At 30.8% G+C, this 25,078-nt stretch overlaps 1 protein-coding gene across 2 annotated transcripts; it reads left to right on the top strand.

The window, feature by feature from the left end:
• Positions 1-7,233: 7,233 nt before the first annotated feature.
• On the top strand, positions 7,234-23,165 carry LOC143240475 (NAD kinase 2, mitochondrial-like). 2 transcript variants are annotated; one of them, XM_076482946.1, is made up of 6 exons: positions 7,234-7,798; positions 13,315-13,403; positions 14,501-14,671; positions 15,314-15,397; positions 21,527-21,766; positions 22,970-23,165. In XM_076482946.1, the coding sequence occupies exons 1-6, from the start codon at positions 7,340-7,342 to the stop codon at positions 23,148-23,150; spliced, it is 1,224 nt and encodes a 407-aa protein (XP_076339061.1). In that variant the 5' UTR covers positions 7,234-7,339; the 3' UTR covers positions 23,151-23,165. The 2 variants fall into 2 exon arrangements, with proteins under 2 accessions (XP_076339061.1, XP_076339070.1); XM_076482955.1 differs by lacking the exon at positions 21,527-21,766.
• The last annotated feature ends 1,913 nt before the right edge of the window (positions 23,166-25,078 follow it).

The raw sequence follows: 25,078 nt of genomic DNA, 5'->3' as shown, positions 1-25,078 counted from the left end.
GTTACGTATTGTAATTTAACTCAAAGGAGTCTCTGATTTATTATGTTATTCGTCAACAGGATTGATACACAGAAATTTATTTATTAACACAAATATCTTTTAATGTACACGCAATGATACAATGTATAGTGATAGTTGTTACAAATTATGATTAACTTACAACAGTTTTACAAACTTGCAAACAATACTGAGTCCTCTGTCTTTTCTACACTGAATATTTTTTGACTGTTCATGATGAGCGAATTAATTTCGAATTGATATCGGTAAAGTTCATTTAAAAGGTAGATGAAACAGTAATTGGTTCACTAACCATTTTATGTTCGGCAACAACTTCCACTCCAGCCAAATCGTTTCCCAACAATAATTGGCAGAATAGGTGTTACCACAACCACAACTATACCTGAAACTAGGTCTAATGCTAAATAAATGTTATGAAGAGAAACATTAACAAAGCCACCCTTAAAATTCTGAGCAATAATATACTCATCAATGTCAGAATTCGAATTTGAAGGCAATATACCTTCTAACAACAATAATTGAGTCGCTCCAGAAATGTGTAGAATATTTGTGCATATGGGATTTGCAGTGTCATTTTTAAAGACACTAAAACAACTGTCACAAAAGGTTCAAATTCCTACCTAACTAGATCAGCCTTTTCATCAGTGGCCAAATAAACAAATTCAGGTGAACTGGAAACTACGCCCAAATGTGGACAGAGACACACTAGATGTTGTCTTCTTTTCTTTCTTTTTTTTCTCAAACACCAAAATCAGACATAACATGACCAAGTTTTTACAAAAATGTCAGACTGGCCTTGAAGAATTTGACGAAGATTTATCCTTTCTGCAATATGAATTCGAACAAGAGAAGATTGGCGGTGAGCTATTGAATAGCTGCCGTATCTGCAGCCTATTAATTCGAAATTAAGGACAGTTAGTGCAGATATTCCTTGTTTAGCTTCGAGTGAAAATCCGAAACAAACAAACACGTGCATATTTTTGTTTACATTCTTGTTTGTTTGTTTGTTTTTTGAATTTTGCGCAAAGCTACTCAAGGGCTATCTGCGCTAGCCGTCCCTAATTTAGCAGTGTAAGACTGGAGGAAAAGCAGCTAGTCATCACTACCCACCGCCAACTCTTGAGCTACTCTTTTACCAAAGAATAGTGGGATTGACCGTCACTTTGTAACGTCCCCACGGCTCAAGGGACGAGCATGTTTAGTGTGACGGGGATTCGAACCTACGAGTACTGAAGTGAGTCAGACCTAAACGAAGAAAATAAATACAACAAAATGTTCGCCACATTTATTGCCAACGACGCAGTCTGCTCAATCCAGACCTCATCAAGTCGGCTTGGAAACAACAAACACAGAAGTGGTCGGAGAACTTTTAATGTAAGTCTTTTGTTCCGTCTTTTTTCTGCAATTCAATCATGCCAGGTGTCTTTAACACTGATTATGTAGCAACAGTTCTAAGGTAGTTTGTTTTATATTCAGGCATAACGCTACACAAAGGGTTATCTATGCTCTGCCCATCACGGGTATCGAAATCATGTTTCAGTATAAGTCAGCAGATACACCGCTATGCAACTGGGGGAAATTAAGGAACTTACTTTAACTTTGTTAAACTAAGAACAGTTACAAATAAGTATAAAACTTTAACAACGTTGAGGGGAAAACGGTACCAGTTGTTTGTTTATTTCTTGTTGTCATGGAGAAGAGACACACAGTAGTTTTTGATGACGAAAAACCTATTTGAAATAAAATAAAAAAACATTTCATCAACAACAACAAATTACCTCAAAAAACCGTGGAAACAATTGTCCGTACACACCTCGACCAACAACAAACAAACAGCCATAAATCCCAAGATACAACAAACTACAAAACCTTACACTGCTGTGTACCATATGTTCCCGACATCAGCGAAAAAATAACCAACATTTAGAAAAACTTATATTAAAACACAACATTCCGGTAAACACCAAATGTATTAAAAAACCAGGTACAAAACTAAAGTCCATACTATGTAAAAACTACACTGACAAATACAACACCAACATAATTTATAAAATACAATGCAACAACTGCCACGATTTCTATATTAAAGAAACAAGCATAAAAACGGAAACTTGATTCATAGAACACAAAAGCAAACACTTTCAAACGTTTTCGAACACTGCAAATCGAATAAACATAAACATAACCATAGAAAACACCCAGATACTAAGTAGGAAAACAAATATAAACAAACGCAAAATCAAAGAAGCCCTACTTATACAACAACTAAAACCAAAATTAAACCAATATAAAGGAACACCTTTATACCTATACTAATTAATAACCTAACATCCACCTGCAACGCTCCATACATTCCGGTACCCGTTTATATTCTCGTCCCTAAGATATATGCCCGTAATCGGTCACATTTAAACTCTCTCTTTCTTAACCTGAAGATGACCTAGGAAGGTCGAAACGTTGTTCTCTCCTTATCAATAAAAGTGTTAATACCCATACCAGCCGTTCTGAGATACAAACATACAGTATGTTATATACGGTCTGTCAACCCCAAAGAATCGAACCATGAATTTTAGAATTGTAAATCCTCACTTTTCTTCTGACCCATCGCTCTGCACCGTTGGTGAAGTAACAACGGTACCATGTAATCAGCTGAAATGAACGACAGAGATGTGAAAACAGTTTGAAAGGTAAAGGGCCACCCCCTGACGATGGTGAGATAAACCAGTTCTAATTAGTTGTTTTTCATGAGAGAAAAATGAAACAATTGGAAATGGATAGACAACTTTAACCACGAGAGAAAACAGGAAGATAAATACATTGATATTTTGAGATACAATATGTATTTATAACGTTGATTTTCTAGCTAAAAATTAGTCCGAAAATGAAAATCGTAAAGTAGATTTATTCTGTTGTATGTTTTTAAAATTTGAGAGTCGCTGGCTCGAATCCTCGTTCCACCAAACATGATCGCCCTATCAGCGTGAGGGCGTTATGAGAAGGTCAATCCCACTATTCGTTGGTAAAGAGTAGCTTAGGAGTTGGCAGTGGGTGGTGATGAATAGTTGTCTTCCTTCTAGTCTTTCACTGCTCAATTAGGGGCGGGAAGCGCAGATAGCCTTCGTGTAGATTTAAGTGAAATTCAAAACAAAGAAACAGAAGATGTTCCTAAAATACTCAGATAACAACTTTCCGATATACATAAGGAAAGTGAACAATTTAAAATACAGTTTCAGTGCTTCTGAAGGACCATATAAGTGCCCAGTAAAATATATCAGTAGAGGATGAATGTGGTAACATAAAAAATTATTATCATTTTAACTCTTGTCTCACAACAGAAGTTTACTTAATGTGTTCGTTACTTCAATTTATATGGACCTTATAGGCATATTTTGATAAGTGTTGTTCTTACTTATCTAATAGTGTATATATTGTAGGGCATACTTGAATATAATGTATAATAAATGAATCAAATATAAAAATTTTGATATTTTTTCATATTTCCCTATTTTACTTGCTTGCTGTAAATTCAACGTTTTGATCTGAAAATACTATCTTTAGCTAATATTAAATTGTTGATAATTTATTTAAATGAAACTTAGTAAAATATAATGAGCATATTAAGTATTTTAGGTTAGTTTTGATCTTGTATTTACTTAACGTTGTTTTATTTATACCTCTACGTTTTGAATATTAATTCACGTGGTCATCCCCGGGGAACCACGGTATATGTATGTTATATTTGAAAAAAAACAAACTAATCCAATGATAATTTCAGACAACATTGGTAAAATTATTGCATATTATTGATAGTTTATAAAATAATTCTAAACGACACTGTGTAAGTTGTTGCACTGGTTTGTTAGCTCACGTGGTCACCCATACTAACACCCGACGCTTTACTGTACAATGTTTCGAATGTTAATTCCTATAATCATCCCAAACAACAATAAAAGGCTTACATTATTGTACAGGTAATTCAGATAGTCGTTCTAAACAATACAGTGTTACTTACTACACTGGTACATTAGCTCACTTGAACCCAAAACCAGAATTACCGCACAATCCAATTTGACAGCAGGCATTATCAGCCAAGGTTGCTTTTACCATTACTTTTATCTTGTCCTCACTCAAATAATTGTAAATACTTCAAGCTACCAACCCAACTGCCACCACAAAGCACTTTGCCTTTTATCAACCAATTCAACCAAACAAATAGAAACGTTTCCGCTACTTTAAGCCATCTATATCAAACTTCCGAAAAACAAAGATTCCATTACATCAGCAGACACTACCAATTTTACCACCATGTCCTTTCAGGCTAAGCCTCACACCTAGAGAAAAAAATGCACACAGAATCAATCACCACTATCATCCACTTTCGACGAACAACCTTCCTGAGATCTTCGTCAAAGATTCCAGTCCCACACATCTATATCCTCCACCCCTACCAATGGTGACGGCTTCTCCCCTTTCTATTCAACCTACTTTAATGATTACAACGACTACATGAAACACCGTCGTTCTATTTCCAAGCCTGTAACGTCACGAATGCAACTTGAAATTGAGTTTTTCGGAATACGAATACTCCAATTTTCCTTCATAGCAAAATTCTCTTGTTTCAGATTTACAAATCACTACTAAATTAAAAAAACGGTATGTTCCACAGGAGCCGTTTTGTTTATGAATTCTGGATCTTCTTTATTCAAAGCTCTTTGTAGTGATTGAGGTTTCTTGCAGTATACACTCTTCTTTAAGAAAGCTTAAACCTCAAAACTTAAAGAACAGCCCCATCCACCATCACGAGAGTCAACACAACCTTCTTTTAGTAAGATTAAACAATAAAACTTAAGAGTATACCCCACACCACCATCGCGAGTGTCAACACAAGCTTATGTGAGTAAGATCAAACCTAAAAACTTAAAGTACAGCTCATACCACCATCACGAGAGTCAACACAATCTTTTTTCAGTAAGATTAAACCATAAAATCTGAAGTACAGCCCATACCACTATCACGAGAGTCAATATACCTTCTTCAAGTAACATCTCCAATTAGTATGCCTGAACTGACTACACTTCGGGAAATTCATGCACTGAAAAATATTACACTATAAATCCTACTTGTACGTAGGTCGTAACAAGCAACAAACATTTTGTGAAGTCAGCTCACAGAATCATACACTAAAGTTACAATGATTTTTAAAAGAGGCCCAAAACTTGAGCAATTTCGTATGGTTCACTATTAAACTACTCAAAAACTTTTGAGTTGTGAGTCTCTTTTATACACCAAACGACAAACAACTATCTTATGTATTTGCTTGTTTTGGAATTTTTTAGCAAATCTACACAATGGTTATATTAGTACAGTCGTTCTTAATTTTGAACTTATAGTCAATAGTACCCAGTGCTAAGTGCTACCAAATAGTGGGTTTTGACTGTCACGTATAGCAAACACATTGTTCAAAAGTACAAAACGCGTTTTTACAGCAATCGACCGCGCATCCATAGTAAAATTTAAAATTAAACCTAAATCCTTACCATGAGGACTGGACTGGACCATGAAACTTCGAACCTTGATTAGTTGTCTATGCACAGTGGATATGTAGATAGTTTGTAAAAAAAAAAAAAGGTGCTACGAGAAGTTTAAATAACTGTATGGCTGTTCACATAAAATCCACAAACATCCAATGAAAAGTTAACAACCTCTGTATATATGTTTGACTTGTTTGAGTATGAAATTTTAAAGCAAATGAAATGTGTTGCTGCTTGTTTATTGTTGAAATTTATTGCCAACAAGTCACATAAACCTACTGTAAAAAATCGTAGTCCCATAAATCTTGACAAAAATAATACGGCTTCGGTATTCCAATAGAAAAGTGTAAACAGAAGCCATTGCGTGCCTAGGACCTACGAAACCTTTATGTTCATCAAAACATTCCTTAAAAGTTCATCTTTGGTGTAACTTATACGGTTAGTAGGGCCCATGAACAGAAGGTGCCTAGGCCCTACAATCGTAATGGTCCGAACACCGTTTAGATCGGCAGTTTGTTACATAGAACATCCTAACTCCCCTAAATAGTTCTGGATTAAACAAAACGTGTCGATGGCAGCGAACATAACGAATATAATGTGGTTGAAATACTCTTCTTGTTTGTTTTTTGAATTTCGCGTAAAGCTACTCGAGGGCTATCTGCGCTAGCCGTCCCTAATTTATCAGTGTAAGACTAGAGGGAAGGCAGCTAGTCATCACCACCCACCGCCAACTCTTGGGCTACTCTTTTAGTAACGAATAGTGAGATTGACTGTAAAATTATAAAGCCCCCACGGCTGAAAGAGCGAGTATGTTTGGTGCGACCGAGATTCGCATCCGCGACCCTCGAATTACGAATCAAACGCCTTAATCCACCTAACCATGCCGAGCCGCTATTCTTCTTCTGCTTTCTTAATGCTAAAAAAGTTATTGGATTAATATACTGTTATATGAAAAGTAACATTAATTATAATCATGTTTCACCAGCTTGCAAACGGCACCCATACCATAACAATTGTTATTATACATTTTTCTTAATGCTTGAAAATTCCTGAGGGACAAGAAAGAGAATGTAGCTCAAAATAAAAATATAATAGGGCTAATACTAATGTCTTACAACAAGCATAAAATCAAAACTTGTGGACTCAGTAGATAGCCCGATGTGGCTTTGCTATCAGAACACACACACACACACTAAAACTTAAAAGTAAAATTGTTTACTTATTGGAAACAAAAAAATGAAAATTTCAGTGTGATCTCGTTAACGTTTTTTTTTTTTTGAAAATAAATTATTCGCAATATAAAATTTAAAATTTAACTCCTCCAAAGTATAAGCACATTAAATGAAGTATAATAACGACAAAACCTCTGAATATGTTTCTGATATTCGTAGATATGTGTCTAAAGTTGTGTTGTTATGGCTTCTCTCAGAACTGGTTTTATACGAAGACAAATTAATTTTTTACTCGTGTGTTAAAAAAATTACCTTGGTACCAATTATTATCTCAAGTTTAAGAGATACAGAAACAAAGTTTTAGTTTCGCATTTAATTTCTTAATGTTATCATTTTTATTATATAAAAACGTCTCATTGAATTATTTATTTTAACTAAAATATATTTTTGCTTCATTTATAATTATTATATATTGATTTTTAAAAACATAAATTAGGATAACTAGAGGAACAGTCTGCACACGTTACGCCACGAGGAATATTATAATTTCGGCTAACGGAGATGTGATTACTGTGAGTTTTATAGAGTGCAAACTACCAACTTTTAGGTTTTGAAACCATGATACAGTTACTTCGTTGTTTGCCTGTTTCCGGACTTAGTTTATTCAAATATGAATCAATAAGTTGTGGACGTTCATTTCTGAGAAAATATTTTAACTGGAATGGACACCTCCAAAGTACTATAAACTTGGGCCTTATATTGAGATCATGGTGCCCTCTGTCGACTAAAATGCAGAATTTTGTAAATTACAACTTGTCTGCGATATTTTTTCACTGCAATTCAAGTAGCAAATACTATGTACAGAACTCAAATATCTTTCAGCGTCTGACAAACGGTACGCTTAAGTACATGTATAATACGGTATCTTACAGGAACATGAGCACTTCTCATTATCAGTTAAATCGGGATATACATCACTTTAGACCTAAAAAAGCTTTAATACTGACTAAGTTTTCACGTTATGAGTATGAAAAAAGAAGACATCCAGATTTGTCAGAGGAAGAGCTTATAAAAAATGTGAGTCCAATGTTTATCTGTCAGAAGTTTCATTAGATGTATCCTTCAGTTTTGAGGGCTTTAATTTCAAAATTAGTTAATGATTGCATTACTTGATGTAATCAGTTTTGTGGTTTGTTATACTTTGTACCAGCTTACTGAAGTTGTTGCTCTTGAGTTTTTTATTTTTGTTTTGTTTTGTTTTATTAAGGCTATTCAACTTCATTACCTAACACTGAAAAAAAAACAAAAAACATTATATTAATGTAAGGCATAGTATAATAAAATGCTTGCTTGACTGTTTATTTTACAGTATGTAGTAACATAAATATGTGTATCATTATATAAATGTGATTGTTGTTCAAGTATATTTATAACTTAATTTCATATGTAATAGCTGTTGCTGTTTGCCTTTCTTTAACAGTAACTTCAAGTGATAAATATTTTTCATATTTTGAATACAATTTAATGATATTTAAAAAATTTGATAATACATTATAGTTGATAAATTACAACACAGATTAATTTAGTATACATCATACATATATTAGTGATAACTAATTTATAAGTTTTTCTTGTTAATATATTCTACTAAAATGTGTTTTGTACTTTCTGAAACCTATTTTAAGTAAAGTAACAAAGTATTTACATTTTAAAGCAGAACTGACCAAGATTTGCATGATATTTTACATGAATGTAATAAACTAGAGATCAGTTATCAGTAATATATGTATGATGTATACTAAACTAATCTGTGTTATACAACATTAATGTTCAATATACATTCTCAGTCAGAACTAGGTCATCATTCCATTTTTTAAAATTGGGTCATGATCACTTGTGTGACCTTTCTGTAGCAATATTGTTAACTAGTGTATGTCTTTAAAAATATTAATACCTGTTTAGATACTCAAAAGAAATTAGAGAGGCTTTATAGTGCATTATTATTGAGCAAAATAACTGCTTTATGTATTTAGGACACTAAACTGGTTTTATATTTCTAGATTTATCATATTTTAACTTGTTTGATGGAAAAAAAACAGGTAAAATAGTTTGTTAGTCTGTATAAAATTAAAAAGTAAAATATTATAATTTCATCAATAATTAAAAATAAAATTTAGCTTTTATTCTCTATATATTTGAAATAGATATATGTAAATAAATAATCTGCTTAAGTGAAAGATTTACCTGTAATACTAATATTTTCTTTTGTATTCTATGCATCACATTAATGTCTTCTCACTGTAAGTTATATATATATATATGTAATAAACACACAACTTACAGTACTTTGAGTTATAAGTACATGTTGGATCTTGACATTTTGAAAGCATTATGAATTTGTTGCTAGGTGTATTTTCCCAGTAGCATATTTAGAACAGCTACTAGCAACAAAATTATTTTTATGTAAAATTAACTGTACGTGATGACAAGAAAACAAGTTGAAGTTAAAATGTATCTCAAGATGGCTGATATGGGTATTAAATTTCTAAATAAAGTACAGAACAACATTTCGACCTTCTTGGGTCATCTGTAGGTACATTTTAATTGTAATTGTGCTACATTTAATTAATTAATGTATTAAATTTTTATAAGTATTTTCTGTTCAGTTGTTATCCAAATTCAATTTTATTTTGTAACATTGTCTTTATTTTGCTTGTTTCACAACAGTTTAAAAAATGCTCTATTTGGGCAAAACAAACTGGTGTTTCTAAGCCATAAGTACATGGTTTTATAAAATCTATAGTTCCTTACTACAGATGGTCATCTTATACCAAAAATAAGTGTATTTATATTAAATGTTAGGAATTAAATACTTAAAGCTAATAAAGCATTATAAGTCAGTAGATCTGACATTTGTGTTAATTATGGACGAATTAAGAGAAATATGGAAAAAAGAATCTACAGTTTTCATGATTTTTATTTTATTACCTCCAATGAACAATCATTTGGGCACACTATTTATAATTTTACTGTTGCCAAAACTGCTCTGTGGATATTGAATGGTATGAGTAAAGTTAGCTGAGCTTTGTTCTTGTTGCCAAGGGATCTATTCAAATGAATTGTTTAATAATTAGCTTTGATATGCCATGCAATTCAAATGGAAGTGGTAAAATTAAAATTGTACAAGTAAGTGAAACATATTCATTAATTGCAATCACACTGACCTTCTGTACTCAGAATCTTGAAATGTAAATAACTGAATTGCAGAAAAGACACTAATGTATTGATACTCAACAGTAACTTGTTTTTTGAAGCTTCCTTCTGGAATATATGGTAACAAATTGTTTCTAGTGCTTACTAATCTTTTGTGGTAAAAACACTTTCCTGCAGTTAGTTTTTAATTACTGTAATGTTGAAAACTGTAGAAGGGGGCATGACAAATTAAGAAAATTAATGAAGTATTTCTGACCTTATTTCTAAATTAAACTTTTTTTTTAGAAATTGTATTGCATGTTTATCTTCCATTAACTTTCTTTGTATGTGAAATAAAACTGAAAACCAAAAACAAGATTCCAGATTTGTTTGCTTACGTAGCAACATCTTTGAGCTATTCAAGAGTACGTCTTCCTCATCTCTTAGTCAGAAGACACAGGTTCAGGTCTAGTCCTGAAGACTCTTTTCAATATTTGGCATTTTTATGAAATAAAAAAAAAAATTTGAAAGTTTCCTTTCATTGATTCATAATAGGATTTTAAAATAAATTTATCTCATGTAAAACTGGTACGATGTTTAACATATATTTATTGAATATCTATTGTAATTGTGAAACTACACTATTTTATATCACAACTAGTCACTACTACAAATAAACTTAAGTCAGTCTTTACAAATGAGGAAAAGTACAAAATCATAACTTTTATGAGGTTGTTAGGTCTAAAATAATGTAAAGTCAGGATTTATTTCAGCCACAAATTAACCATATCTTAAACCCTGGCTATCTAATTGTGTGTCAGTTTACTGAAAGCTTATAAACAAACATCTTTTTTGCATATAAATATTATGTTGAGCTTTGAATATATTACTTGCATACTGAAACATAAGAGTATAGTAATATGTTACACAGTTTAGCTGTTTTGTTAAATCACTTGTAACTTACTTGATGTACCCTTTTTTAAAAAAAAATAGTTGTAATTGTATTTGTACTACAACTGTTGCTATTGATAATAGTGAAAACAGCATATTGTTAATAAACAGATTTGGAAAATTAGTAGAATTTACTAATTGACTAATCATTGGGATTCGTTAAGCAGGTACATGCAACAAATCGGTTTTTCTTAAATGAGACAGCAAGGAAACGCCAAAGTAACTTATGAAGCTAAATTTTGAGTTTTGATATCCACAGTGTACTGTAGCCCATTCTGTAGCTGTGTTTTAAATAACAAACAAACTCACTGACACATTTTGATTACTTGAATAGTTAGAGTAATCTAAAGTACTAGCAGTGGCAACAATGATTTTGATGTATCATGACTCATGAAAATAATCAATTCTAACTGATTAATTTGAACAAACATAAATTTATCAACAGTACTTATAAACAAAAATCATGGTGGCTGCATTTCAATTACTAGATAGTTGAATAATCAGAAATGCTGCTTTGATTAGTTGAACATTTTAGTAGCATCAAACATCATAATTCTGATTAATTGGTAGTTGTAATAATTTAAAATAGTAATAATTAGGAACATCAGTTGATTATTTTTTGTGACATTAATCAGTTTAGTCATAATTTTGTTTATTATTTTGTGTCATCCTTAACAATGTAATTGATGATTCATAGCTAAACAGTGATTTGGATTGAGTTAATCATGCAGTTCTATTTTTAAACATGAGTATTTTTTATAATTTTCAATAAAATTAACTAAGGTAAAAAGTTCACAGAATCTCAGCAGAAAGTGAAGCCATTTGTCAATAACTAGTTATGAATTACAAGCCTGAAGACCCTTAAACGTTTTAGGTCATCCCTTAAGTAATGTCCAATTCAAGATTCAGAAAAAGAGAAAGGATTTCAAATGCTTTTAATGTTATTTAATCAATAATATATGTTCCATTATTATTAATTACTTTCTACCAATGATTCTCAAGGTTCTTAATGCCACTTCTATAATATTCTTGGGGTTTGTAGGAAAAGAATGAAGAGAAGGTAGTTTTGACATCTTCATGTGTTCCAAGTTCTTTCCCATTAAGATATTTCTGCAAACTTTGGAATATTTGATAATCAGATGGGGCACATTCTGAACAATAAGGAGGATGTGGAAGTTTCCCAGTCTAGCTCTTCAATCTTTGCAGATGTGATCCTTGCTGTATGAGGCCATGCATTATCCTGGTGTAACACAACATCTTTACAATTGATCAAAGCAGGCCTCTTTTCTTTCAGTGCAACATTCAAATGGTCTAACTGTTACCAATAGAAGTCTGATGTAATAGTGACATTGAGTGACAGCAACAAAGTGGATCACACCAACAATATCCTACCAAATACTTAACAAGACTTTCCTAGGGTGGAGGTACATTTTGGGCTATCCTTTGGCCAGTTTACTTGCACTGAGCTATTGTTTATGGCACCTAACATTTTTATAAGATATCCATTTTTCATCTCCAGTCACTAACCTGTACAAAAAAGGTGAGTTACATTCACAAGAGTGCAGAGAAGTACAAATGTGTACTCTTGCTTTTAAGGTTGGCTTTTGTCAAATCATGATGGACACATTTTCCAAGTTTTGACACCTTTTTAAGCTGTTGCGGATTAAAGTGAACTGTTGAATGGGTTGAATTAAGCTTCTGTGGTAGTTTTTCAACTGGTTCAGCACAATCTGCATCAGGTGGAGCCAGTAGCAAGTTATCATTAAATTCAACAGGACTACCTGAATGTGGTGCATAACTTAAGCTGTACTCACCTGATCTGAACATCTGAAATCACCTTCGACTTTTTCTTTTGTTGAAAGACTCCACACCCTAAACATCTTGAATGTTTCATGTGGTTTCTGCTACACTGTTGCCTTTTTTAAACTCGTAAAGCACTATATGCCTAATGTGCTCCTCAGACACATCCATCTTCATAAGGTTTTTTTTTTTATTAATGATCTGAAAAAGTGGAGTTAGGTTAGTTTCTTTTATTTGTGTGAACATTTTTATATGTGTCCTACTACATATTTTAGTCATTAAAGCCTTCTACAAAGACAGAGATGATGATGCACTTTCTATATTCAAATTTTTGACATTACTTATGGGATGACATGAGAGTTATATTTTGATTTATTGTTAATTTGGTAATATTTTATATCAGAATTATGTTTTCAAGAATTAAAAGCTTAAATAATGCAATAAGACATCAAGCAGTTAAAATTTGAAACTAATACCAAAAAGAGGGAAAGAGAGAGAGAGAGTGAAACAGCTGTCACTAGAGGGTTTAGGGATTCTACAGACATTTCTTTGTTACTATTGGGTTACTTGTTTAGTTTTGATATATAATGATTTTCACTTAGTTTTATGTAATACATATTTGTCTTGTCATTTTTATTTCGTTTGTATAGTTGGAAGAAAGAGGATCAGATTATCAAAGTCTTCTTCATCATCATCATATTCACACAAAAAACAAAGACTTAGTTGTGGAAACCCTTAGGTGAGTTCAGTCCATTAATTCATTGTTTTTGAACATTCAGAATTCTGTGATTTTTAAGTTCTATACTTTATTAAATATTGAAATGTGTTTTTTTCATACTGGATTTTGTTTGTATCATAAGTGTTTGCATATTTGACTGGTGAAAAATGTTGATGTATATATATGTATATAATTTGTTATTACTGTCAGAAGGCATGAACATTTTTAGTATTATAGTAACTTTGGTGAAAGAAAATAGGTCATTGTTGCTATTAAAGTTAGCATCATTCTGACCCAAATACTTCTCAGTTAAAAATGCATATTTAAGTTGGTGGCTTTTTGTTATGTAATAAATCAGAATGATCTATATTTTGGAATTTAATACACACACACACACACACACACACACACACACACACATCATTTTAATGTACACAAAACACATTAGTGGTGGTGTGTAGGTTTATTCCCAATTAGTAAGTATAATTCAGTATTGTAAAATCACTTTGACCATTTATAAATCACTTCAGCATAGTTGATGTCACTTGTGTTCTGAACTGAACATTTTTCACAGTTGTCTGGTATCTGTGTAAAATTTCTGTTTCTGTTTGTTTTTTTTTACAGTTGTTGAAATAAATACCAGTATGTTTTCTCACTGGTTTCAAATTGTGAGAAAGTGTAAAAAGCTATTTTATATTTAAAGTTGTAGTATACTACCAGTTTAGTTTTCTTCATTTTCAATTTTCAAAATTACCTTTGTAAACTGTTGCAACCATATTACTTACAAATAGGTGAAAAACACTTGTAAATTTAAATGAAGCAGTAAAAACAGCCACTTAAAATCTTTTCTATTTATAATGTTAATTATTATTTCATTTAATAAAGTTTAAATCTAGTTCAATTTGATTAACTTAGTTTTAAGAGTTTCTTTATAGTTTTTAATAGTGATATTTGAACCAAACAAGAAAGGTTAATTTCAAAATACTATCTGGATTGGGTATACAATTTGTTTAAACCATAATTAGAAAAATTTGAGATGAAAATAAAAATTTCATGAGCTTTTGATTTTAACTTCATGTTGAAGAAATGTTGGTAACATTAATTTCTTTTCACTGCAGACAACATGGAATAGAAACAAGTGTAGTAAACAGGTTTGGTTATACAGATGCCAATATTGAATGGGCTGACATTATTTTCACAACTGGTGGAGATGGAACATTTCTTATGGCTGCAAGCAAGATTCATAGACAAGACAAACCTGTTATAGGCATCAATAGTGACCCTTCACGGTATGTTTGTATAGACAATCTTCATTAAGCCAAACTAATAATAATGTTTTCTTACATTAAATGAATATAAAATTATATAGTTTTTTCCTGTAATATATTAGAACATGTTAACTTTCAAAATATGAACACAAATCCTCCACTAGAGATGTGTGTGTTACTACTCAGATAGTTTCCAAGATTCACAGAACAAAAACTTCAATTTGATATACAAGTTCTTTATTTTTTAGTAAACACAGACACAACACCTCATTTTAATAGTATAAGAAATGATCTAAAATGTCTTCAGGTATTTACTGTGGATCAGTTGAATACTAGTGTCATTTAGTAAGTGCAGTGAAAACTATTTATACAAATAGTAGAATTTCCTATATGTTTATTGGTGGTAACAGACGATTGTTGCTACCTATTAATTACGGGCTTCACCTGCACTGTATTATTTATAAATCTGTTTAAAAAAGATAATTTCAAGCTGTTGTAACTACGTAACATCTGTTATATTGTTTGATCTAATTGTGTTATAAAAGTTATTATAGGATATTAACTAATATCAGTAGTGTTAAAGATTTACATGACAAATTGTTATTTTCAGTGTGTTTTACAGCAGCTTATGAAACACTTTTTTCTATTATTATTGACTTTTAGGTCTGTAGGACACCTTTGTCTTCCAGTGAAGTTTACTGATTGTATACCAGAAGCTGTTGAAAAGCTCATGAATGGCCAGTTCAAGTAAATAAAGATTTGTCTTTTCTTTTGTATTCTAGTTATCTGCACTCAAACACTGAATATTGCAAGTATTATCATCAGTGTATTGTGCAGTGAAATGTTTAAAATTAGAAATAGAAAAAAAAAAGTATGTATCGTTTAATTTTTTGTTGAATAACATTGAAAATCATTTTCTGTTATGTTCTTAATTGTTGGTTTTTACCTTTTCACACATAATTTATTTTTGATATTTTATTTTTCTTTGCTATCCTTTAGCATTTTTATTTAATTACAACACGTGTCACAGGCATTCTTGACTCATATTTAAAAAAAAGAAGTTAAACCTTTTTAATATACATATTAAAAAATTACTAACACATAGTTAACTAACATTCACTAGTAAAATACTAATGAGGACAAAAGCAGAAACAATGTTAAGAGTATTTGACAAGTTTACTATGAAATTCTTCAATGCCAATTTTAAACAAACTGTTGGGAGATAGTATTTTGAAATGTGGTCTTTTTATTGGTTACAATCATCTAATTCAACTAAGTATAATTGGCTGAGAAAGCATAACTAAGTGTGTAGAAAGTAAGCATGGCATCTGTCAAGTAACTTGTTTTTCTTTCCTACAAATGTCCCATAAGGAGCTTTAAAGAATAATGTGTAAACACAACAATTAACTTGGGTTTTTCTGTGTATGGAAGTTTTGGTCTGGTCAAGTTATTTTCAAGTTACAAAGTCCAAACATTATATTTGTGAAGTTGTGCATCAGATTGAAGTTTGAGAATTATTTTTTAATGTTTCTTTTAAAATAAAAGAATTAAACATAGATAATATAAATTGTAACTTTTAATACCAACTTTGTTAGTATACATTGATAGTAAGATTGCTTAATTAAATTCTAGAGGTAACAAAGCAAAATATTGTGACATGGGAAATGCAGGGGTGGCTGTAATCATAGGGTTACATGTGTGTAATATAGTAATAGAAGTTCCACTGTGAGATAGATTGAATTATTTGTACTATTTCTACACTATCATATATTTCATTTCAAAACTCTTTGTTAAAAAAACAAAACAAGTACATATTTACAATTGTATGATCTTATTATAAACTGTAGAGCATAAGAAAGAAGCGTGTTTTATAAAATATATTCAAACGAATTACAGCTATACTTGAATTCAGTTATTTTTAGTACCATATGCATATAATTACAAGTAATATAAAAACAAATGTTTTCTTTCACATTTGAACTCTTTGTGATTTCTGGTAAGCAAATTTTGATATTGCACAACTGGAGTTGAGAGAGTGTGCCATATCTGCTTGAATAGCAAGTAGAGCTAGTGAAAACAAGTAAATTTGGCTGATTTTGAAAATGATCTCTCGCACAATATGTACCCAAAGTGCTTAGATACATGCACAGTTGATGTAAACATTTAGAAATATGCTAGTAATTTTATGCTCCAACAAGAACTTAGTCATATTTATAGCAGTTTTGAAACATGTAGAATCATCATTGTGCTTCATAAATACTGTGAATTCATCTTCCAAATCAACTTGGTATGTTGTAATCAGTTCTTGTGCTTTGTGACATTGTTCACCTTCAGTCAGTTGATTATACTACATAAGGACTCCAAGTTTATTTTTGATATTGGCTCGTTAATTTTGAGAAAATGTTTATTGATGATCAACAAGTATGTATCATCGCAAAACTTCTCTCCCAGTTCCCACCACACTTTCAGAAGTTCCCTTATCATCCATCTGCTTTTTCCTAACTCTTTTACTTGCACCAGTGTCAGCATATTCAGCAGAGAAAACCATAGATTTTGTTTTTCTTCCAATAAAATGAATTGTTCATCTTCTCTCAATTACTGTAGGTAAGCATACAGGGCATCAGAATGCTGCACTATGGAGCAAATATCAGTTCCTGGTTTTTGCAGAGATTTGTTCATTTGGTTGATGGTCCCCAAAATATCAAAATATCAAGGCAATATCAAACACATCTAATTTGTCTCTGAAAGATTCAGTCTCAACAACTGTATCAGCTTGTTGTCTGACTGACTGAGCTGTGTCTGTGAGTGCACTTTTTATTTCTGTGTATTTTAACCCTATTGCCATGGGCATCCTTTACTGTGCATGACACATGGTTTTAGTGTCTTACATTTGTTTGTTTTTATGTGTAACATAAAATATCATTTGAAGTCATTCTAGAAAGTGAAAAGGGATAACATTGATTTATTTTTTTTCTTTTGGTAGTATTTATTTTAGCTTATTAAAATACTTCATTAAAAAAGTTGATTTTTTTTATTTGAAAGATTTATATTGTTAACTGAAAGACTGCTAAATTTTATGAAAATATGTGTACCATATTAAAAGCTAGTAATATTAAATCTAGAAAGACATTTAAACAAATACAAAGAAGTCAAGTGGTTGATCATATTGACCAAGCCCATGTTGAGAGAGTTAAAGTCAGTGCTTTGGTTGCATTAGTACATGCAGACCACCTGGTTTGTGACAGGTTTTAAACCACATGAACCTTCTTTGTGAAATTATCCATTAATTTGTCCACTTCTGAATAGATGCTGATAAGTTGTTTATTGACTGTAAAATTAAAAAAAAAAAAGACCTCATTTAGACAGCACTTAGCTACCTCTGCACTAACTGAGTTCAAGCTATACACAGTACAGGATATTCATTCAACAAGAAGATTGACTACACGAAATCGAGCTTGGACACCTGAATACACAACAGCCACATTGCTGGCATTGTCATAAAATCATAAGACTTTCCACAGCAGTCTGTTAGAACAATAAGTTAATCATTCAACCTTTCCTTTATTTTATTGAACAGATATTCAGTATTATGTCTTTTGATTGGTACAGATCCAAGAAAACTTTCAACAGGAGTACCATCTCACTTTGCATATTGCAGAAATAGTGCCAGTTGATTGATGTGAGCAACATCTGGTGTGGAGTTGACACTAATGGCATAATACTTTGCCAGTTTTAGTTTTGCCATTGTTGCTGATTTGACTTTGTCATCCAGTATCTATATGAACTTGTCATAGATTGTGTTGAGGATAGATTGGAAGTGTTTCCGTTTCTGATACTTCATTATTTTTGTAAATGTATTAACAAAAAAGTATCAAATTGAGCAAACAACTGCAGACATCCAATGTAACTACCATTGTTAGGGGACCAAAATGCATCAGAATCTCTTCAAAATGGAAACCATCTTTCGGCTAGAAAAAAAGAATTACAGTGACAAACAACTTTAATATGTCTCTCCAGTATTGCTGTAATTTTAGCAAATGATTTGCAATGATAAAATCAATTCTGTGTGAATATGTATATTTATGAACTATTTTAAAAGTGGCCGTATGGTAGTTACTACATTTGTGTACTGTTAATCTAGCAATTCTGTTTTCCAATCAGAACCATTTTGATAAAGGAAATCACTACTGTTGTTTTGAAAAAGGTTGGATAAGTAGCAAAAAACCATTCCAGTTGATGGTGAACATATCAATGAATCCCTAGTAATTGTCTTGTTTTTGCAAGTGTTCTAAGTAAAAAAGCTCTTGTCATGCAATTTTTTTTTTTTATAGAATAACATACTAACTTTAAGTCATTGTTCAAATTTCACTGAGGAGGGTTCTCAATGAGATGATGTATCAGTTCTGTAGACAATGTCCATTCAACAGGGTCTCAACTAAACACATTCTGATCAATAGTTCAAATGACAGATTGTTTTTGCTCAAATTGTTTAAGTGATAGTTTTCTGGATTACATTTATTCTGACTTTCTACCTTCAGTTATATAGGTACTCAGGTAATTCTTGTTTAGGCTTAGCTTCATGTTTCTGAAGACCTTTTCACAAAAGTGAGAATTAAGCTTCTCATACCTCTTTTTCTGTTTTTTCCTTTCATAGTTTTATTAGCCTTTGAATGTTCCACTTTCATGATGACATTTTAACTATCAGACATTTTAGAGTACCTAAAATGAACAAAATAGAGCCACATAATTTTTTTATTACAAACTACATCAGTTCTCTGAGAGTAAGCATCATTGGTGAAACAAATTAATATAATTTTTTTATGGGTAGAAAAGCTTGTAGGAATTTTGGTTTTAATGTAGATGGTACATATAACCTTCAAATGCTTAGTCATGTATTTGATAGATACTGTAGTTGACATCTTAATCTAGAAAAAAATTAATGTTGGCATTTATCTTGTATGATGATAAACATTTTTAAATTTGTGATGAATAATTCAGAAGTTATGTGTGTGTTAGTGTTCATTTTAAACAAGCTCCAGTCCTTAAAAAAACAGTCAGGTTACCAATCTACTAATAAGTAGTACTTTATACACCACCACCACCACCAGAAGAAATTGTGAAATTAAGGCTCGTGTTAGGTACTTAATTGCCATTTTAAGAGATTAAACATTACAGATTTTGTTTTACTTTATTGAGAAAAAAATATAGCATTTTAATTTTTCACTGACCAGTACAAGATCCCAGGCAGTTATTTGCCCTTTGTTGAAACCTGGCACTGAAGCCACATTGCCTGAAGCAGGAAGATTTAGGTTTTGGCAGAGTTTTTATAACTTTAACAGTCAACAAAATGAAATTATTTATTGTTGGAGTTAAGAGTAATAACTATGTAAAAGTTATCCATCACTGTAAACAAACAAGTATCAGTTGTACTTGCTAATCATACAATCTGTGGTCATATTTTATTATTAAACTACCCGTACAAACAAGTATCAGTTGTACTTGCTAATCATACAATCTGTGGTCATATTTTATTATTAAACTACCCGTTTTATTTTTAATTTCTTATTCAGTATTACATCATCTGTCTTTTTTTCTTCTGTAGTTTTTTTAATAGATGATGGAAAGTTATTTTGCAGCTTACAAGGAAATGGTCATCTTTAGTTTGATCTTGGTTTTACAGTTATTGTAGCATCATAGGGAACAAAGAAAAATTTGATTGGATGTATATGATTATACCATTAGGCACATGAAACTTGTCAAAAATTAATTTAACTCTAACTTTTATTGATGTACTTTCACCTTATGATAAAACTAATTAAATTGCTTAATATGTCTATACACTTTGTAAACTTGACATTTCTTAATATTTCTCCATAATTCTACCCATAATATGCCAGGAAGTTCTCAAATTTTAGTTGTAAAGCATAGAAATGTAAGAATGTATTTTGTACTTGAAATAAAAATATTTTATTTTAAGGAATTTACTTCATATTGATAAAAAATGAGAACTTTAGTTTATCTTCAAGTAAAGTAGATTATAGTGCTTCTATATGTATGAAAGTGCAAATCTTTTTTATTTAAAATTTATTATATATTTTTCAAAGTTGGCACCCATACTCAATTTCAAATATACAAGAACTGGTTGTTTTGTTATTATTCAACAAAACTATTTTAAACATTGAGTAGTATAATTTTTCTTCAGAATAATTTATCATGTTTTAAAATGTTATAAGAAAGTTAATGTGATACAAATACAAAAAAAAGTAAATTTAAGTAGTTGTCACTAATGAATTATTTATACATTAATTTAAATAATTAAAAAATTTATTTTGTATAAAGATTATATAAATGTTAGTTCTTTATACATCAATCAAGTTTTATGTATGATCTGAATTATTTATAGTAGGTGTTTATGACTTATTGGTCCACATTATATTTGTTTCAAAGTAATATATATTAAAACAAGTCAAGTGTTAATTACACTGTTGGTTATCACAGTTGTATCTAGAGCTTTAAATAATTGTCTCTTTTTCCTTTGTTAAATCCACACAGGCTGGTTCAGTTACTTTAGAACGCAATTTGACAACACTAATTATTCCTTTTTTTTTACGTGTTATTCAATGCAGTCAATAATAACTTCACTTTAAAATCACCACAAATTATCTAAATTATGACACTTGCATAATCCTGAACTAAAATAAATTTGTATTTCTAATAATCAGTAATTCTTGCTTATTCAGCATGGAAAGATTTAGTGATCTTAGTTATGTTTTGAAAAAAATTCTAATAAACTTTCTTAATTTGGAAAAAGCTCATAATTTATGTAATTGTGTAGGTGATTTGTAACACACTTTTAACCCTGTGGTATTTGATCAGGTGGACTCAGAGGCAACGGATTAGAGTGACCTTAAAAGGAGAACAAGCTTATACACCCCCTGTAGAACTTCATAACCAGCAACTTCAGTATCCAGAATACAGGTTTATAGATTGTTACCAAGAGCAGCATAACTGTCAAAAAGGATCTGTTGTCACACCTGATGGATGCTCCAATTTTGTTCACAAACTTCCAGTCATGGCTTTGAACGAAGTGTTTATTGGTGAATCTCTTTCTTCTAGGTAACAATTTTTAAAAACACTAGGAAAGAGCAACAGAATCCTATAAAGTTTCTCTCAAGCTGGTAACCTTGCATAAATGGTTTATAGTGAACCAAAATAAATGATTTAAATCACCAGGGAATTTGCAATAACCTGTTTTTGAAGGTTTAAACATTTGTACAGTTTGCATTTTGCTAGATGCTAATTATATCATTTAATTGTTAAATTTGATTGTGGAAAGTGTGGTACATGTTAAAATTGTTCGTTTTCACATAGTTCTGGTTTCAAACTTCAAGCACTTGTAAAGAAAAGATGGGACTTAAGAATTATAGAAATGATATCATACTACATGGTCATATCTTTACCTGTGTTTGAATTATTATGCATGAAATCCACAATCATGCAATCACCTGTGCTATACTTAAGGTCCAACATACTGGTGGTTTCTATATGATACTGCAGTGTTTCTTATCAACAAAATAGTACATTACAAGGTTAAATTTCCTTAATGAAATTAAGAAGGCTCTTAGATATTGAGTAGTATTGGAAATGAGAGTGAATAGAAAAGTTGAAAACAGAGCTGTATAGATTAAAGTTTGATTGAAGCCTTATGCTTGAACTGATCAACAAATTCTGTTTATTGAAGAAAATTTAGCAGTTCTGATAATTATCTCTCAAAAAGTACAAATACTCTTGTGAAGTGAGAGTAATCTGCCATAAAGAACTCAAGCTATGTATCTATAAGATGCTTCAAATTCAAGTCTAGGAGTCAAAACACTATAAGCTACATAGATAGTAGTTATATGTATTATGACCATTCAAAATATGTACAGAACATTACACTAAAATATATTTATAAAAGCTTTATGATTGTTCCTAGGTAAAGCTATAATAACAATCTGAAAATTGAAAACATCATGTCAGAAATGTATGTAATTTCAGTAATTTTTAAGGAGTAGTTCTACTGCAATGAAACTGTTAGGTTGATTTGATGGTGTAAAGACAATTATATGTTTCTAAAAGACTAATTCAGAATATCGGCAAATGATGTGAACAAATATCTTTATTCTGTTTAAGGTTGAGGATTCTTTATCAATTTATAGTTTCGATATACTTGTAACTAGCTAAAGTAAGTTCTAGTATTGATACACAAAACAATGCTTACACACTATGGGTGTGTTTTCTCCACATAATTTCATACAAGTTTATCTACCTTTTTAACAGGGTATCCTATTATGAATTGTCTGTTGATGGATCACCCAAAGTCAAAATTAAAAGTTCTGGCTTAACTGTCTGTACTGGAACAGGATCAACCTCTTGGTCATTTAATATTAATAAGTTGACCCCACAGTGTGTGGAACAGTTGCTCAAAATTGGTGAGTTTATAATATTGATAACATTTTAAAACATTCCATTTAATGAAAAGCTCTTTTGGTATCTCAAAGATGCAAGTGCTGTGACCTTTCATTTTGGAAATTGTATTAACTTTATGAATTTAAAATCATAAAAGGAAATATGTGATCTTAGTTACAAAAAGAAAGAAATTTTTTTAAAAATAAAATCTGTGCTTTGATTGAATCAAAATATGTACATTATGATAATATTCTTTGTAGATATGATGCAGTTTTAGGCTTGGAAATAGTAACCACTTTTTTTTTTTCATCTGTCAAAAGAGTAAACAGCAGTAAAATAGTTCTGAAATAACCCTTCTATTTTCTGTTCAAAATAATAAGTTATGGAGTGTTAAATATTATTATTAATAATACTTTGGATACCTTAAATTCTTTTAAAGATGTGAGAAAAAACAACACATTAGACTATGCAAGTTAATTGAAACTGGGTTAATGAATTTGAGTTTATCAATACTAAAACTATAACTATCACAGCAAAATACTGAGCTATTAAAGATACATTCTGCAGACGTAGGTTATTTCACTTACATTATTAGAAATGTCAAGTAATTTACTCCATTTTATAAATAAAGTGTAGAATTATACTGAATGAAATTATTTGAAACTTAAGGTGATATTTCTACAAATTATTTAGCTTCTCTATATAAAATATTTTTATATGACATACATATAGGAATTGATAGTTACTTTGAAATTCAAAAATATTTCATTGTGCTATTTAATTTTTAAGAAACAATTAAAAATGTGTGGCTTTTGTGCAGATTTTAATTTAGTGATTAATGTGAAACTTTCATATATCATACGCTGGCATAATTTTAAAAACTAAACTTGTACTGAAGTTATAAGTTTCAAATTAGCAATATTTATTAAAATATATTTCATATTTCATCCTAGAGGGTTATGAGTACCATGTTATGCTTGGAAAACATTGAGGAAATTCACAAACACTACTGTATTTATAAAATTTGTGGCTTTTGGATAAATTTATGCATAAAATTAAATAAAGCATTTTATTGAATAAAATTATACTTGAAAGTATTGGGTTAAAAAAAAAAGTTAGAGGACTAACTAAAAGTTTATTTTGAATAATTTTGTTTTATTGAATGATGTAGTATTTTCCTTGGGACAGATTTTGTTATCTGAACATCATATTTTCATTGAAGTTTTTCTGTAGTTGCCATTTCATACCATCCCCAGATTTCAAATATGCACATGACAACTGAAACCTGAAATGTAACAAACAAATTGTTTTTGCTGCATTCTCTTTGCCTTTGCCCAGTGCTGTTGGGTTAACTCTTGTGTCATGTTTACAATAGTAAGCCAGCACCCTTATTTACAATTTGAATTGCATTTCCTTTTCAAGTCCAATGCTAATTTCTTGCTTATTTTACACCAATTGTAGTATACTTATAATGTGGGTCCTTCCATTCTTCTGAATACACACACACATATCTTTTTTTTATCAGCTGCTTCAATAATGCATCATCTGCATATTCAAAACGTGTATCTTTCTAATTTGCAACTCTTACCTTTTCTCTTCCTTTCCATGTGTACAAGTTATTAATATAATTGGAGTTAAAGAATGTACTTGTTTTCAGAAATGTTCACCCAGTCTTTCTCTTAACCTTATTCCATTTTTCTCTTAAATTGCTTGTATCATTGACAGTGTTCTTCTCCACAGTTCAAGTTCTTTCAGTTTTACATATATTCTCCCTTGTTTACTTCACCAAATGTCACTTTCAAATCAACAATAAATGTTAATAAGTTTCTCCCTTTATTTTGACATATGTTCAGTTAATTATAAATAAACATTGCTCTTTGTTCCATGTAGTTTTCTATATCTTGGTTGGCTTTCTCTCAAATTACTACTTTTTTCTAAGCACTTCTCATCATTATTATTTCTAGAATTTATAAGTACCTT

The sequence above is a fragment of the Tachypleus tridentatus genome, chromosome 2 (genome assembly GCF_004210375.1).
Source record: "Tachypleus tridentatus isolate NWPU-2018 chromosome 2, ASM421037v1, whole genome shotgun sequence".
Classification (NCBI taxonomy): domain Eukaryota; kingdom Metazoa; phylum Arthropoda; class Merostomata; order Xiphosura; family Limulidae; genus Tachypleus; species Tachypleus tridentatus.
The sequence above is the reverse complement of the archived record's forward strand: the minus strand, read 5'-3'. Positions and strand labels throughout refer to the sequence as shown.

Excerpts from the sequence above, each read along its gene's own strand:
- LOC143240475 (XM_076482946.1), top strand. The coding sequence starts at position 7,340 with ATGATACAGTTACTTCGTTGTTTGCCTGTTTCCGGACTTAGTTTATTC. Across the intron at positions 14,672-15,313 it reads ATCAATAGTGACCCTTCACG|GTCTGTAGGACACCTTTGTC; the intron begins GTATGTTTGTAT and ends ATTGACTTTTAG. Across the intron at positions 21,767-22,969 it reads GGTGAATCTCTTTCTTCTAG|GGTATCCTATTATGAATTGT; the intron begins GTAACAATTTTT and ends CCTTTTTAACAG.